General features: G+C 35.6%; 1 protein-coding gene across 2 annotated transcripts in view; it reads right to left on the bottom strand.

Moving 5' to 3' along the window:
- PPP3R1 (protein phosphatase 3 regulatory subunit B, alpha) overlaps positions 1–15,412 on the bottom strand; it is a 73,996-nt gene that overhangs the window by 3,749 nt on the left and 54,835 nt on the right. For both annotated transcript variants that reach the window (XM_030921463.1, XM_030921464.1), the window contains exons 3-5: positions 5,853–6,029; positions 4,611–4,670; positions 3,823–4,007 (exon numbers count right to left, since the gene is read on the bottom strand). In XM_030921463.1, the coding sequence (XP_030777323.1) occupies positions 3,823–4,007; positions 4,611–4,670; positions 5,853–6,029 (422 nt within the window). The remainder of the gene's footprint in view (positions 1–3,822; positions 4,008–4,610; positions 4,671–5,852; positions 6,030–15,412) is intronic.

Genomic DNA, 15,412 nt, shown 5'->3' with positions numbered 1-15,412 from the left:
GGTCAGGAGTTCAAGACAGGCCTGACCAACATGGTGAAACCAGGTCTCTAATACATTAAAAAAAAAAAAAAAAAAAAAAAAAAAGATTAGCCGGCATGCCTCCAGCCTGGGCAACAAACTGAGGCAACACTCGTTCCCCCGACTTCACCCCCCAAAAAAATCCAGCATTTTTCATTGTTATAACTATACAATACAGATAAACAGAACTAGGTATTATGATTAGTTTTTCTTTCCTGCACATTTGTTTGGTACACAGTTAATTCCTTTGCTGGGTGTTCTATGTTAATTATAATTCAACCCCTAACTTTTGTTCTAAATACATTCAACTAAAAATATTATGTAATTCTATCAATTTTATTGTCTGGAAAGCACTCCTTGAGCCTTCCAACCTGCTGCACTCTAGACTTTTTGTCTTCAGGCCTGTCATCTCTGGCGCTCTTCATCATATCGGGGATCCTCCCTCTCATGCTGGACCCTCAGATTCCTGGATCCTATACTCTCTACTTTTTTGATTTATGACCTTATTGCAGTGGGAGCACATCCTCCAGTAGTTTCCAAAATGAGAAGGCCTTACATACCTAAAAGTGTCTTTCTACTACCATTTGAGTTTATAGAGAATTTTAAGTTGGAAATAACTGTCCCTCAGAATTGCAAAGGCAAAATGCTCCATGTTCTTGTGGGTTTCTAACACTGCCACTAAGAAATCTGGTGCCATTATGACTCCTGGTTGTTTATACGAAGCCCTACTCCCACCACTCCACCCTACTACCCCAGCTCTTTGGAAATCTACAGAACCAGTTATTTGTTCCCACTGTCTCAAAATTTCATGACAGTGTGCCCAGGTCCAGATGTTTACAGACTACGCTGGATCCTCCATAAGCCCTCTCAGAAAACACATTATTTTTGACTTTGGAGTATTTCCTTGACTCATTTTTGATTATTTGTTTTCTTCCTTCCTTCTGGAATCCTAGCATTCGGGTGTTACAACTCCAAAAATAGGTATCTAAAATTGCATTCCCAAGAGCTCTTTTATGTATTATCCAACTTTTGTTTCAAAAATTCAATATACAATATCCCCGAGGATAATGACAGGTTTCGGGTTTGCTTTAAAGTTTTTACTGGTCTTGGCTAATCTGTTTGTTTTGAACTTATTTTTTTGGACCTGGTTTCATCTTTATATTCCATACATAGAGGTTTCCTTCAGTGTTTGGTGAGATCTTTGGCTTTGCTTCTGTAGAAAGGGCACTGGAACTCTGGGTGAATGATAGGGTTGTTGAGTGAGAGCTATACTTTGAGTGATCTAGTAGCACCATTTCTTTGGAGAGATAAGATTTCCTAAACAGGGCTTTTTCACATCTCTTGCCTAGACAGTATAAGTCCAGCTGCCAGGGAGTCAGGAAGTCAGCTACAGGGCACAGATGTCAATATGCAAATATGCTTACTGTCACTTAGTTCCCCAACACATATACCCCATCTCTGCCTCATGTTTGCCAGTCTAGAGACTCTCCCCAGTCTCCTGCTAGGGTGCAGGAGAGAGAGCTGTCCAGGTGAACAGAGTAGGGAAGGCGATCTTGTGTGTTCCAATTCCTTCTTAAAACAGACTTTAACCAATCTTTGATTTTAGCCTCACTCTCATCCTCACTTCCAGTTGCTTGTGCCATCAATTTCTGAGCCTTTCATGGATTCTCCATTATAACTCAGTTTGGTTCTCAGATTTCCAAGCTGATAAAGCTTAGAATCATTCTGCTAAGTTAGTTAACCATTCAACTTTCTAAATGTTCTGAATTACCACATTTAGATGCTGTCTCTTCTCTGCTCTTCATTTTTGTCCTTGTGAGTTCATAACCCTTTCTTTTGATTGGAGTTTGGGGAGGAGGTAAAAATAAATCATACATGGGTTCAATTCACCAACTTTAAGCCTGTCACTAATTATTTGTAAGAATTATTTGTATATATTAAGTACTCTGAAAATTTTGAAGTACACATATAGTATGCAATCTTTTAAAAAAACTTCCAATCTTTCACTGTTATAAATTGAGAAGTCAACATAAAAAGAACTCAATGAAGCCAAAATTACAAGTGCTTCATAGTTGGTTTTAAGCACACAAAGAACATTTTTCTCCACTCGTAAACTAGGCCCCTTAAAATTACAAGCAAAAGGCAATTGATTACAAATACTGGTGGCCAGACACAGTGGCTCGTGCTTGTAATCCCAATACTTTGCAAGGCTGAAATGGGACGATTGCTTGAAGCTATGAGTTGGAGACCAGCCTGGGCAACATAGCAAGACCCCTGTCTGCGAAAACTTAAAAACAGGCCAGGCACGGTGACTCATGCCTATAATCCCAGCACTTTGGGAGGCCAAGGTGGGCAGATCACAAGATCAGGAGATCGAGACCATCCTGGCCAACATGGTGAAACTCCCTCTCTACTAAAAATACAGAAATTAGCTGGTCATGGTGGCGTGTGCCTGTAATCCCAGCTACTCAGGAGGCTGAGGCAGGAGAATCACTTGAACCAGGGAGTCAGACGTTGCAGCGAGCCGAGATTGCGCCATTTCACTCCAGCCTGGCGATAGAGCGAGACTCCGGTCTCAAAAAAAAAAAAAAAAAAAAAAAAAAAAAAAAAAAAAAACCATGAAAACTTAAAAATAAACTAAAATAAATATTGGAAAATAAACTCAAAACTTAGCTTATGTCTTCAATATAGATAATAGCTTAATTTCCTTCCACTGATAAGTGCTATACTTATTACATTTTATATATGCAAGTAATCTTCATTTATATGAAGATTATATAAATACCATTTATATAAATATAAATACCTCTTCCAATACCACCGAAGCCAAGAATTTTCCATTTATTTTATTCCCCTAAGGCTTAGAATTTCTCCTTTCCTTCTTTTGAAAACTGGCTCCTCTTTATGATGGCACTACCAGCCTGGTCTCATGTCACACTCAACCATATGCCAGTCCACAGGAGTCTTTCAGTGATCCTTGGCAATGGTGAAGGAGGTGAAACGGAAGGGAGAGAAAAGGTTTGCGGTAGCGCCCCTTGGGAGTAGTTCAGTGTCTTAAAAGTCTCAAACCCATCTAACTCTTCCAAAGAGATGCAGTCTATTCTTTACAGTGCCACCCCACTTTTTGAAAACAAAATAAAAAGATGGTTTTTGCTTAAGGATAATATGAACTTCTACTTAAAGGTCAAAGTAGCTACACTTCAGCTCTTGCATAACAAACAACTATCAAACTCACTTGTTTTTCCTTGTGTGATTTACATTTAAAAATAAAAAGGAGAAAGAAAACCTTTCTATGGAAGCATCCAATCATTACTCACAGAAAAATGTCAAACCTTTGTTATCTTTGCCTCTACTCTAGATGCTCTAGTTTTCTCTAGTATCTCTAGCTTGCAGTTTAAAATCCTTGTAACACATCAAAAAGCCTACTATCTATATTTTTAGGGCATAAGTAGAGAAGAGAAGCTAAGTGGTTGTGGTTGTGCTTCTGTTCAGAAGCAATGAGTGATTAAATGAACCTTAAGAGTATAACCTAGTCGTAATTTGAGGGGCTATCAACAGTAAGTAAAGTAGTGTCCTTGTGGCATTTGATCAGAGGATCACTGAGAATGTTAATTCTTGAGAATAACAATTGTTAATTTTGTTAATTAATAATTACAACAAAGAACACACTTCAAAACTGAATGTGGGCAATTAGGAAAAATCAAATATATAAGTTTTTAGGACAAAATACGGAAATTCTCTATTAAGTGGTTTTTAAAATACGTTGCTGAAACATAACAGAAGAACCAGCTCTTTTGTACTTACAGCACAGAATTCTTCAAAGGATATTCTTCCATCGCCATCCTTATCTGCATTTATTATGGTTTTGTCTACAATTTGCTGTAACTGTGTATCTTTCAGATTGTTCCCCACCATCATCTTCAATACCTGGAAGAGTTCCCCATTGGAAATATAGCCATCTTTATCCATGTCATAGATACGGAAAGCAACTAAAAAAGGGAAGGAAAATCAATTCCAATTACAAAGCAATCACAAGTAAATGCTTTCAATAAGAAAGAAAATAGTAAACTGACAAACATCAAAATTACAACTATGAGGATGTCTCCTTCCTTAAAATAGAGTTGTCCTTAGGCACAGTTTAACATAGTTGGTTAAAAGTATGGGCTTTTGAGGCTGCCTGAGCAGATTTAGTGGAGCTTAGAGTAAGTTAACTGTCCCTGCTAAGCTTCAGTTTCTGCACAGAAAAAACACTAGAAATAATAACAACTCCAACCTCTCTTGTTCTTTAGAACATTTCTTCCCACTTTCACTAAAAAAAATCTCTTCTCTAAATTACAAATGTAGTTTACATGGCTGTTTTCAGTAGAAAGAAACTGTTTTGCTTCTATCCAACTAAAAGCAACAATAACACATTATTCAAATATAGTAGTGGCAAATGTCTTAAAAGGATTTTCACCAGAATGTAAAATTTCAGTTATGTCTAAGGATCTGGAATAAAAGACATCTTTTTCATTATTTTAAAAACCGTTCTATAATACGGTATGAAATGATGGTAGTGTAAGAGAATGAAGTCAGTGAAGAAAAATACTTACACCTCAACTTCTGCTCCTTATCTCCTTTGACACTGAACTGAGAGACGCCTTCAATGAATTCTGAATAAGAGTTAAAAGTGTTCACAAATCAGAACTTCCAATTTTTTACATAAAAAAACATATTTACCTTACATTCCCATAAAAGGATATTTCCTTGCTGCAAAACAAAAGTACTACTAGCAACATTTAAAAATAAAATTGTCAAATTTGAAACCTCAACAAACAAGGTCTCTCTGTATTTTTTATTTGAACTTGGAGTTCTCTAAGGTCAATTTAAACAAACGTTTGTTAAGTGCAAGATAAAAGAACACTCAAAACATATTTTAAGTTAACTCTTTCCTCTTAGAATATGACTGTGACAAGGGGCTTTAAAAAGAAACACTATAAATTGTTCTGACACTACAAAAATAATTTTAAATTTCTACTTCAAAACTGTGAACCAAATATGCTGTTAGAAGTTTCACGACAAATCATTTTTCTTCACTGCCTGATAAGCACTAAATCATAATCAGTTTTATATCCCTCCACTTATAATTCTGTTCTCCAAACTAAAATAACAAAATCTATTGACAAATCTCTAGTGAAATGTTGATTTACTTGTTAAAAAAAAAAAAAAAAAAAACTGGGCATGGTGGCTCATGCCTGTAATCCCAGCATTTTGGGAGGTTGAGGCACGTGGATCACTTGAGGTCAGGAGTTCGAGACCACAGCCTGGCCAACATAGTGAAATCTCATCTTTACTAAAAATACAAAAATTAGCCAGGTGTGGTGGTGCGCACCTGTAATCCCAGCTACTCGGGAGGCTGAGACAGGAAAATCACTTGAACCCAGGAGGCAGAAGTTGCAGTGAGCTGAGATTACACCACCACGTTCCAGCCTGGGCAAAAGAGCGAGACTCCATCTCAAAAAAATAAATAAATAAAAGGAATTGCAGTTTCTAATGTTGTATATAAGAATATACAGTATTGTCCTAAAGTGAGATTAATTTTCTAAAAAGAAAGGAAATACTGAGTCTCCCCTGCTTTTTGGTAGATTATCCTAAAGAACAACTTAATCATTTATGAACTACAAAGTAAAAGATCCTATTTCATTAAGGTGCATATACCACAGATGTTGAGGTTTTAACATAATCTATTATTGTAAGGTCACAAGAAATATAAACTTTTTTTTTTTTTACATAGAGCTGTAGGAATACAAATAGGTTATCTAACTTGTGATTATAAAAAATAACTACTTTCTTACCTTTAAAGTCTACTTCTCCATTCCCATCTGTGTCGAATATATCTATTACTCGCTGTACTAAAGGATTCTGTTGTAACTCAGGCAGAGACATGAACTCTTCCACACTCAAAGAACCAGAATTGTCCAAATCAAGCTTCTTAAATCTCTTTCCTAGCCTTTTAATTTCATCCGCATCAACTAAAAGCAAACAAAAAAGGTAGCAAGAATTTTTTTACAATGTTCCCAAATCCTTTCTAACAGGCAGTAGCAAGATTTTGAAAAAATTTTTTAATAGTTATAAGGGGAAAAAAATCCAGCAGTTATCCAATAGTTTAATTTCCAATTTGATAAAAAGAGGTATATATTATAATGTTAACTAATTTCTTCTCATAGAATAAATACAACATAAATACTTCTATTTGATTACCTTTCTGTTTGTTTGCACCTGCCATTACATACATCCGCTGTATGCTGAGTCTCAAGATATTCCAGGCCTGATAATGCTAAGCTGATCACGGAGGTCACAAAAGATTATTTCAGGACTGACAATGCCAATGCTAAGCTGATCATGGAGGTTCTACCAGACAGATTCAATCAACCTCTGTTCTGTACACCGAAGAACTTTCATTTTCATTTTTCTTGTTAAATTTTAATTTACTTTATTTCTAATAGTTCATGACTCAAAAATTCAAAGGGTATTCAAAATTCAAAGTTTCCCTCCCTTCCCACCCTGAGATATCCATTTCCTTTCCCTGAAAGCAATGTTGCCGTTTCCTGAATATTCTTCCAGAGTTACTTTACAAGTATGAGCAAATAAGCCAGCTTTTACTTAACAACCAAATAGCTAACAAAATTCACTTGTCAACACCTTTAAAAGAGAAAGAATAACTAAAAAGAAATGTTTACATTAGTTTGTAAGTACTCCATAAAAATTCAGTGTCTCTTATATACATTCTTGAAAAAGCTGGGTTTAAGCTGTTTTCTTCTAAATTACATCATTTTAATTCCTTTAAAATATCTAATACACATAAGTAATTTTGATCATGACTTAACAGAAATAGTAATTACAAATATATTTTTTAAATTACACACAACAGGCCAGGTGCAATGGCTCATGCTTGTAATCCCAGCACTTCGGGAGGCCAACGTGGGCAGATTACTAGAGGTCAGGAGTTACAGACCAGCCTGGCCAACATGGTAAAACCCCACCTCTACTAAAAATACAAAAATCAGCCGGGCATGGTGGCACGCACCTGTAATCCCAGATAGGAGGCTGAAGCAGAAGATCACTTGAACCCAGGAGGCAGAGGTTGCAGTGAGCCGAGATCACGCCACTGCTTTCCAGCCTGAGTGACAGAGTGAGACTCTGTCTCAAAAAATTAAAAATAAAAATAAAATAAATACAACAACTTTTAAAAAGAAAATTAAGAAGGCAAATGTTATACTGCCCATGAGTATATATGTATTATGGCCCACAATGCTAGAGAACAGTACAAATACAAGCTGTCTTGACAGCTTAAATATATGGCATCCTCACTGTAATAACTTAAAAATTAAAGCATATATTTTAAATATAAATTATATTAAAATAGAACTATAATTATCTATACTATCAAAGTAAAAACTACAGCTACAAGGTGGTGTTCTAATATGAATTAGTTCACACATAATTGGTAAAGAGGAAGGAGAGTAGTATTGTCAGTAATTATGGAAATTTCATTGATTCACAGGGATTTTACACAGTATGTTATAAAAGGATCAGGGGCAAGTTTCTTAAAAAAAAAAAAAAAAAAAAAAGGCCGGGCACAGTGGCTCACGCCTGTAATCCCAGCACTTTGGGAAGCTGAGGCAGGCTGAGAAACCTGAGGTCAAGAGTTTGGGACCAGCCTGGCCAACGTGGTGAAACCTCACCTCTACTAAAAATACAAAAATTAGCTGGGAGTGGTGGCGGGGTGCCTGTAATCCCAGCTACTCGGGAGACTGAGGCAGGAGAATAGCTTGAACCTGGGAGGCGGAGGTTGCAGTGAGCTGAGATGGTGCCATTGTACTCTAGCCTGGGCAACAAAAGGGAACCTCCGTCTCCAAAAAACACCTCAATATATGAAGACCTAAAGAAAACAACAGTGAAGAGGTGCCTTCCTTTAGAGAAAACAAGTTTAGTGGCTTTAAGAACCTCAAGTCTTTCTAACATTGTTATGTTGTCTGGTGAAAACTAAGGACACAGATGAAGAAGTTGTGAAGACAATTTCTTCTGTTTTTATGCTCCCTCACCCCCAAAAACTATTAATAAATGTAGCCATACATTGGCTCACCACTGAATTTTAGAAAAGTAGCTTCTACTAAAGCAAGTAACTTCAAGAACCTATACCATACCTTAATAGAAGCACAAGTCCCCATTTAAGGCTCATATGTGATGGGTTACGGTGTTTTATTTGTACAGTTAATTTGTACTTGTATTTTTAAGATCACCGTTTATGTTAATACTCTGTTACAAACAAAGCTGCATAATTTGAATGGTCTACTCTATCCATGTTTTTCCCAGATGTGATTTCATGGCATGTGAGGTTTTCTAGAAAACATGTATCAGAAATGCTGGGATAAAAAATTTATCTAAATACTGCTGCAAACAGCAAAATACATATACAGTCATGCATCACTTAACGATGGGGTTACATTGCGAAATGCATCATTAGATTTCGTCATTGTATGAACATCAGAGTGTACTTACACAAACCTATGTGGTTCAGCCCACTACACACCTAGGCTATATGGTCCAGCCTATTGCTCCCAGGCTACAAAATCTGTACAGCATCTTAATGTACTGAATACTGCAGGCAATTGTAACACAATGCTAAATATCTGTGAATCTAAACATATGTAAACATTCAAAAGCTACAGTAAAAGTATAGTATGAAAATTTTATTTAAATGGTACATCTGTATAGGGCACTTACCATGAAAGGAGCTTGTGGGACAGGAAGCTGCTCTGGGTGAGTCAGTGGTGAGTGGTGAGTTAATGTAAGGGCCTAGGACATTACTGTAGACTTTATAAACTCTGTACACTCAGGCTACACTAATGATGCATTTCTCAATGTAACCCATCGTTAAGTGACACATGACTGTATGTGTATTTTCAGCTCCATTATAATCTTACAGAACCACTGTGTATATGTGGTCAGTCACTGACCGAAAATTATTATGTAACACATTAATGTATACAAATAATCTTATCAAAAAGTTCACATAAACACTTCAAGCACATCAACTACATAAGGCATTTTATCCCTCTATTAAAGAGTATTCCTTCTTTACTGGAATATGTGACATAAATGCAAACTGTTCAAATAAACCTTATTTCCCCATTTTCTATCTATAAAATGACATACCCTTAATCCTGAAAGAGAAAAAATATAATCAAAGTCCTACAAATGCTTTTCGCTTATTTATTTACATGTCTACTCCACCTCAGGGCACAGTCCATGACTTTTTCATTGGTGCTCTGGGCATCACATATAACAGGTGCTTAATAATGGTTTTAATAATGTTTTAAGTGAGTATTAAGTATTTCAAATGTAAAACTTATTGATTAAAATGCCACCAGTATTTAAAACTACTAGCTAACCAGGTACCAATCAGCAAACCATCAGAACAGTGTCTCAAAGTTCACAGATTTTGCTGAAGAGGTACCCTCTTCAAGCTTGCCTTAATTTTTTACACATATACTAAGGATGAGTTATTCTCTTCTTCCAATCTTTAGTTTACAATCACAGACTAGGAAAGGTGATGGGGAAATTAAACATAATAGATCACAAAGGTGATATGCTATGAGTGGATAAGAAAAGACAATGTCTCCACTAAGTGGACAAATCAGGATCATTTCCTCTAGGCTGTATGATTAATGGGAAGAGGAAAGGCAGAAATGTAGTATCATAATATTTATGCAAACTATTTATTAGAGTCTATTTATTGAAGCAGGGACATTAATTATAGTTTAGAAAGTTGTTTATCAAGAAACTGAAATTGAGGCACTTAAAGGATTATGTTTTAGTTACTCAGAAAACTCCTCTAATCCAGGAGATAGCATTCTAGTCTTAATAAATGAATAAAAAATACTAAGAATACTTGAGAATAAAGAATCATAAATCAAATAAATATATTTGGCTCAATCCATCTTCTTCACACTGCCAACAGTAATCTTTCTAAAAGGCAAATTCAGTCAAACAGCTAGCTCCCGTGCTTCACATTTTCTAGTGGCTTTCTAACACAAAAAGTCTAAAGTCCTTAACAATACTAGCCTCAAAATTAAATTTCCATCTTATCTCTTTCCCCATTTCCTTTTCTTTGGCTACAATGCTTTTGGCACAACTCTCCTAGAGTACAGATTTTATACCTCATTTCCTTATAAACCTCCTGCTGGAATGTCCTTGCCTGAATCCTCCATTTATGAGACACCTGTCAATTTCTCTCTAGGGAGAAAGGTGTTTGTCACTAATGATTTATAGTTGTATCATTACCTCACTCACTGGCAAAAGCCCTTAGAAGGAGTAGTTAAATTTTATTTACTTGTTTTAATATCTTGTAAAACATTATAAAGTAGTTGATACCTGTTCTGGATGAATAGTCAAAACTTTCCTCAAAGGCAAAGCAATGTGCCAGTGATCACGTTTTACCTTGACAATAAATGACTTCTTAAAAAGCCCCTTTAATATGACTAGGAGGGAACAAGCTCTAATCTTTCCATTCATCATCATTCCCACATACCCTATGTAGCTAAAACTGATCTTGAGCTAAGAAGCCAGAGCAGTGTGTGAGGAGGCAGTATCTTTTCTCCAACCACTGATTTATTTCCTCATCTCCCTCCCCTCCTTTCAGCTAGGATTACAGTGATGAGTAAAACAGACTAAATACTCAGTATTTGCAATCTAGTTGAGACTGAGCAACTAGAGGAATCCATACCTAAATATCCGGAATATTTTTAAATGGCCAGCTTGGAAAGCAAAGCCAGGAAAAAATTTTAAAGCCAAGATCTAAGAAAGTTGTCTTTCAAAAACAAATGGTAAAAATAGTTATTTTAGGTATCAAACAAAATGATTTATTTGGTCATTACTGGCACCCGAGGGGCAGTTATTTAAGCACTTCCGTTTGCCAGCAGTGTTGCTGTGTTGCAGTAGGATATCAGAGTATGAAACAGAGTTTTAATTCTTGAAATATCAGCATTAGCAATCACCTACAAATTAGGAACAGATCTCTAAAGTAGATCAAACCCATCTTGTTCGCACCATTAAATTTAGTTTCAGTATATTTATAGAAGATCTGCACTTAGCACGAGTTAAATACTGAAGAACAAATTCCAACTTTTGGTGCCACTTTTCAGAAAATATTTTTTTTTCCTACTGCTTATGATCATATTCCCTTAAAAGAGATGGACAAGGAAAAACAAACAAACCTCACCCTCTTGACTCATCTTGTGACTCAGAGATACTCTTTTTCATATGTTTTGCCAGGCTGAAACTCATGTTATTTTTCTACTTTTTGGAAGGACAACTTTGGCAGGAATGCCTTAACAGTTGAAAATGCCTACATATTCAATTGAAATTTTATTAGACAAAATGTTAAAATAATCTTCTCAAGTCATATACTGTTATCTAAAATTTAAGCAAGGTGGCAAAAACAAGATATTTTAGTCAGAGTTTATAAAATATAAAAATTACGAACAAGAAATTGGTAGATTGCTTATACAGAAAACCGTCAATCAATGCACTCTGACGGTTCTTAGGGATAAATGTGAAATTCAGATGGTAACTCATTTAAAAAAGTGACTTCAAGAATCTTGTTAATGTTACTACATTAAAAGTATTAAGAACTTGCTCACGTTGCTACACTAAATTTGCTATACTAAATTTTAGTATTTTCAACTGGATGTATTAATACTGCACCAATATACTACTAATAGAAACAGAAGGTTACATATTCATTCATCATGCTTTCAGATGGTGAAACATAAATCATCTCCCTTATACTTATATATTTCTCTCATTTAGAAAAAAAGGAAATAAGAAATTTCAAAATAGGAAGAAACCAGTCTCCTGGTTCTGAAAGCATTCCTATTAATACACACACACACCAAGCTGCTATTCAACTGTTGAGATTAAAAGTAAAGACAACTTAAAGAAGTGTAAACTGTTTTAGGTGATGCTAAAATTTTTCAGAATGAAAAGAAAATGAAATAAACAGAATGGCAGAAAAACAAAACTTTCCTCAAATTTTAGCCAATTCTCAATAATTGTGTAGTAGAAAATAGCAACAAGACTATTGCTTCATCAGGAAATTCTTTTAATAGCTACTTTATAAATAAGTTTTACCTATTAATACACCAAATTATTAAAAACACAGCAAGTCTCTCTAAATTCTAACAATAATATTTTGAAAGAAACAACTGTATGTAATGTGGGACCCAGGAGAGAATCCTGGAAAAGAAAAACACTTTGCAAGTTTCACCATTTTTTCCAGTCATGTATGTGGTTTAATATTCTTTAGCCAATGTTAATTTCTTGATGTTGATTACTGTACCATAATTCCGTGAGATGTTAACATCCTCACATTAACGGAAGTTGGCTGAGGGGTATTCAAGAACTCTATTATCTTTGTAAGATTTTGTAATTTCTCCTGAGTCTTGGCTCCAATTTGTGACAACTCTTGATTGATTGTCCTTCATGACCTTGAAACTTTTGATCCAGTATTTTGTAAAACTTCCCTCAGTTTGAGCTTCCTGAATGCATGTGGGTAAGAATACCACAGAAATGATATTGTGTCCTCCAATACACTGTATCAAAGGGCTCATGACGTCAACATGTTAACTTTGATCAATTGGCCAAGGTGGTGGCTGCCAGATTTCTCCACTATAAATCTACTATCTTTTCCTTTGCAGTTAAAAAAATATCCTGGGCGGGGGCGGGGGGGGGGGTAGGGAATACTTTGAGACTGTGCAAATACTCTTTTCTCCTCAAACTCTGATCTAATTTTGGCATCCATCAGGGGGTCCTGTCTGATTTATTTATTATTGTGGTATTTGCCTAATAATAAATCTTTTCCCCTCTTCTCTCTACATTAATTGGGATGCTCCTGTAAAACACACACACACACACACACACACACACACACACACACACACACAAAACCAAAACCAGTGCCTTCTCTACCATTTATTAAAATACATCAGCATGGACTCATGAGTATTTTAGTACGTGAATTAAAATCCAATACTATCATTATTTTGTTAGTCACATTGTTCCAGCTTTGGTCTTTATTAGATCTTCAGGTTGGCTCCTATATGGCCTTTCAACAATCTCTCTCTTTTTTTTTAAAGTAATTCCTTAATTTCTGGCACCATAATTATGTTCAAGGCTTATCCCAACTACACATTACTATTTCTAAGACACGATCCCCCAATCTCTTTTGTACAGCAAGAAATTTAGAATCATATTATAGAATGAGAACTATTAGAAACTACTACTCCAACACAGGATCCCGGAATCTCTATCTTAGAGGTATTTTGAAAAAAAGCCATCTGACATGGCAAAATTACCTACGGAGAAGCTTGTATTGAATAACTCTTGTGAAGATCACAAGAAAAAAACCTCATAGTGTCATCAATAGAAGTTACTGAGAAGTTTTTCAACATAAAGATTAACTTAAAAGCTTTACAGTCTTTATTTATAAAGACACCTCCTACGAAGGTAAGTGGCTGTATTTTCATGTGACTCCAATGAGAAGTAAAATCCACCAGGGGGCGCAGCAGATAAAACTTTCAAAAAAGAGCTCCAAAAAAATTCTCCAGTTTTATAATGACCTTGTTGTGTACCAAGCAGAAGTTTAATATTTATATTCTGCACAGTTTGACTACCAAATGAACAAAGCAAAGAGAGCACCCTACCAATATTATGACAGACTTTAAATAGTATATTATGAAATGAACATGAACACAGTCATACATGTATGTGTTGTACCTTTTCTTAAATACATGAAGAACTTTCATCCACTTAAAAGGTCTACATTTGAGAAATATATCATAATCTTAGACTGCAAAAAGTAATGAGTCTTTTTGGAGCTCCTAGATTACATTTCTTACATACTTGAAAGATTATCATGCAACTGTCAAATATGCAAAAACTCAGTATCACCACCAACAAAAGTAGTATCAAATTGTAACAAAAATGCTAATTTCTTTCTTTTTTTTTTTTTTTTTTTTGACATGGCGTCTCACTCTGTCACCAAGGCAGGAGTCCAGTGGTGTGATCTCAGCTCACTGCAACCTCTGCCTCCTGGGTTCAAGCAATTCTTGTGCCTCAGCCTCCGGAGTAGCTGGGATTACAGGCATGTACCACCAAGCCCTGCTGATTTTTGTATTTTTGGTAGAGACAAAATTTCACCATGTTGGCCAGTCTGGTCTTGAACTTCTGACCTCAGGTGATCTGCCCACTTTGGCCTCCAAAAGTGCTGGGATTACAGGTGTGAGGCACCACGCCTGGCCTAAAAAATGCTAAAAATAATTTAAGCCAATTTTGAGAAATAACTGACCTTGAAATGATGCATTATTAAGTATATGGTTCTACAGGTTTTGACAAATGCATATACCTATGGAAGCAACACTACAATCAAGATAAAAGAATATTCCATGACCCCTAAACACTCCCTTCAGCCTGTTTGCAGTCAATCACCCTTCTCTCACCACCCTAGGCAACCAATGTTCTTTCTCTAAATTCTATCTAGAATTTCATGTCTACAGGACCATAGAGTAGGTACTTATCTATCGTCTTTTACTCACCAAGTTTTTGACACTAATCCAAGTTGTTGCATGTGTCAGTAAGTTTGTTCCTTTATACTGCAAAGCAGTATAGTCCACTATATGGATATACCACAATTTGTTTATGCATTCATCTCTTGATAGACATTCCTGTAAAGCTACTATAAACATTAATGTGTAGTTCTGTCAACAAATGTTTTCCTGGAATTGCTGGGTCACAGGGTTAAGTTTTCAGAAACTGTCAGTTTTCCAAAGTAATGTACCATTTTACTCTCCCATCAGCAATATATGATTATTCCAGCAGCTCCACATCCTTGCTCACATGTGGTATTGCCTTTTTCATATATTTTTATTAGTTAATTGTACTTTTTTTAAAAAAGCATTATCTAAAAGATTTGTGAAATTATATACTGATCCAAGTCCTTTGTTGGGTATTTTCTAATACTATTTTCTCCCAGTCTGTGAGCTGCCTTTTCATAGGTGTATTTTAAAAACCAAAACCTTTCAATATTAATGAAATCCAATTTTTTCCCCTTATGATTCCTGTTTTGCGTGCACTAAAAGTCTTTGCCCATCCTTGATCATGAAGATTTTCTCCTATGTTTTCTTCTAGATGTTCCATTGTTTTATGTTTAAATCTATGATCTATGTTATTTGCCTTTCATATATATATGTAGATAGATGACTTTTTATTCCATACAGAAATATAGCTGTTTTGTTGAAAAGGCTCCCTTTACAATGGCACCTTTGGGGGAAAAAAAAATATATATATATATACA

This window comes from Rhinopithecus roxellana, chromosome 17 (genome assembly GCF_007565055.1).
Source record: "Rhinopithecus roxellana isolate Shanxi Qingling chromosome 17, ASM756505v1, whole genome shotgun sequence".
NCBI classification, from domain to species: domain Eukaryota; kingdom Metazoa; phylum Chordata; class Mammalia; order Primates; family Cercopithecidae; genus Rhinopithecus; species Rhinopithecus roxellana.
Note: the sequence above shows the minus strand (reverse complement) of the source record. Positions and strands in the feature narration are given on the sequence as shown.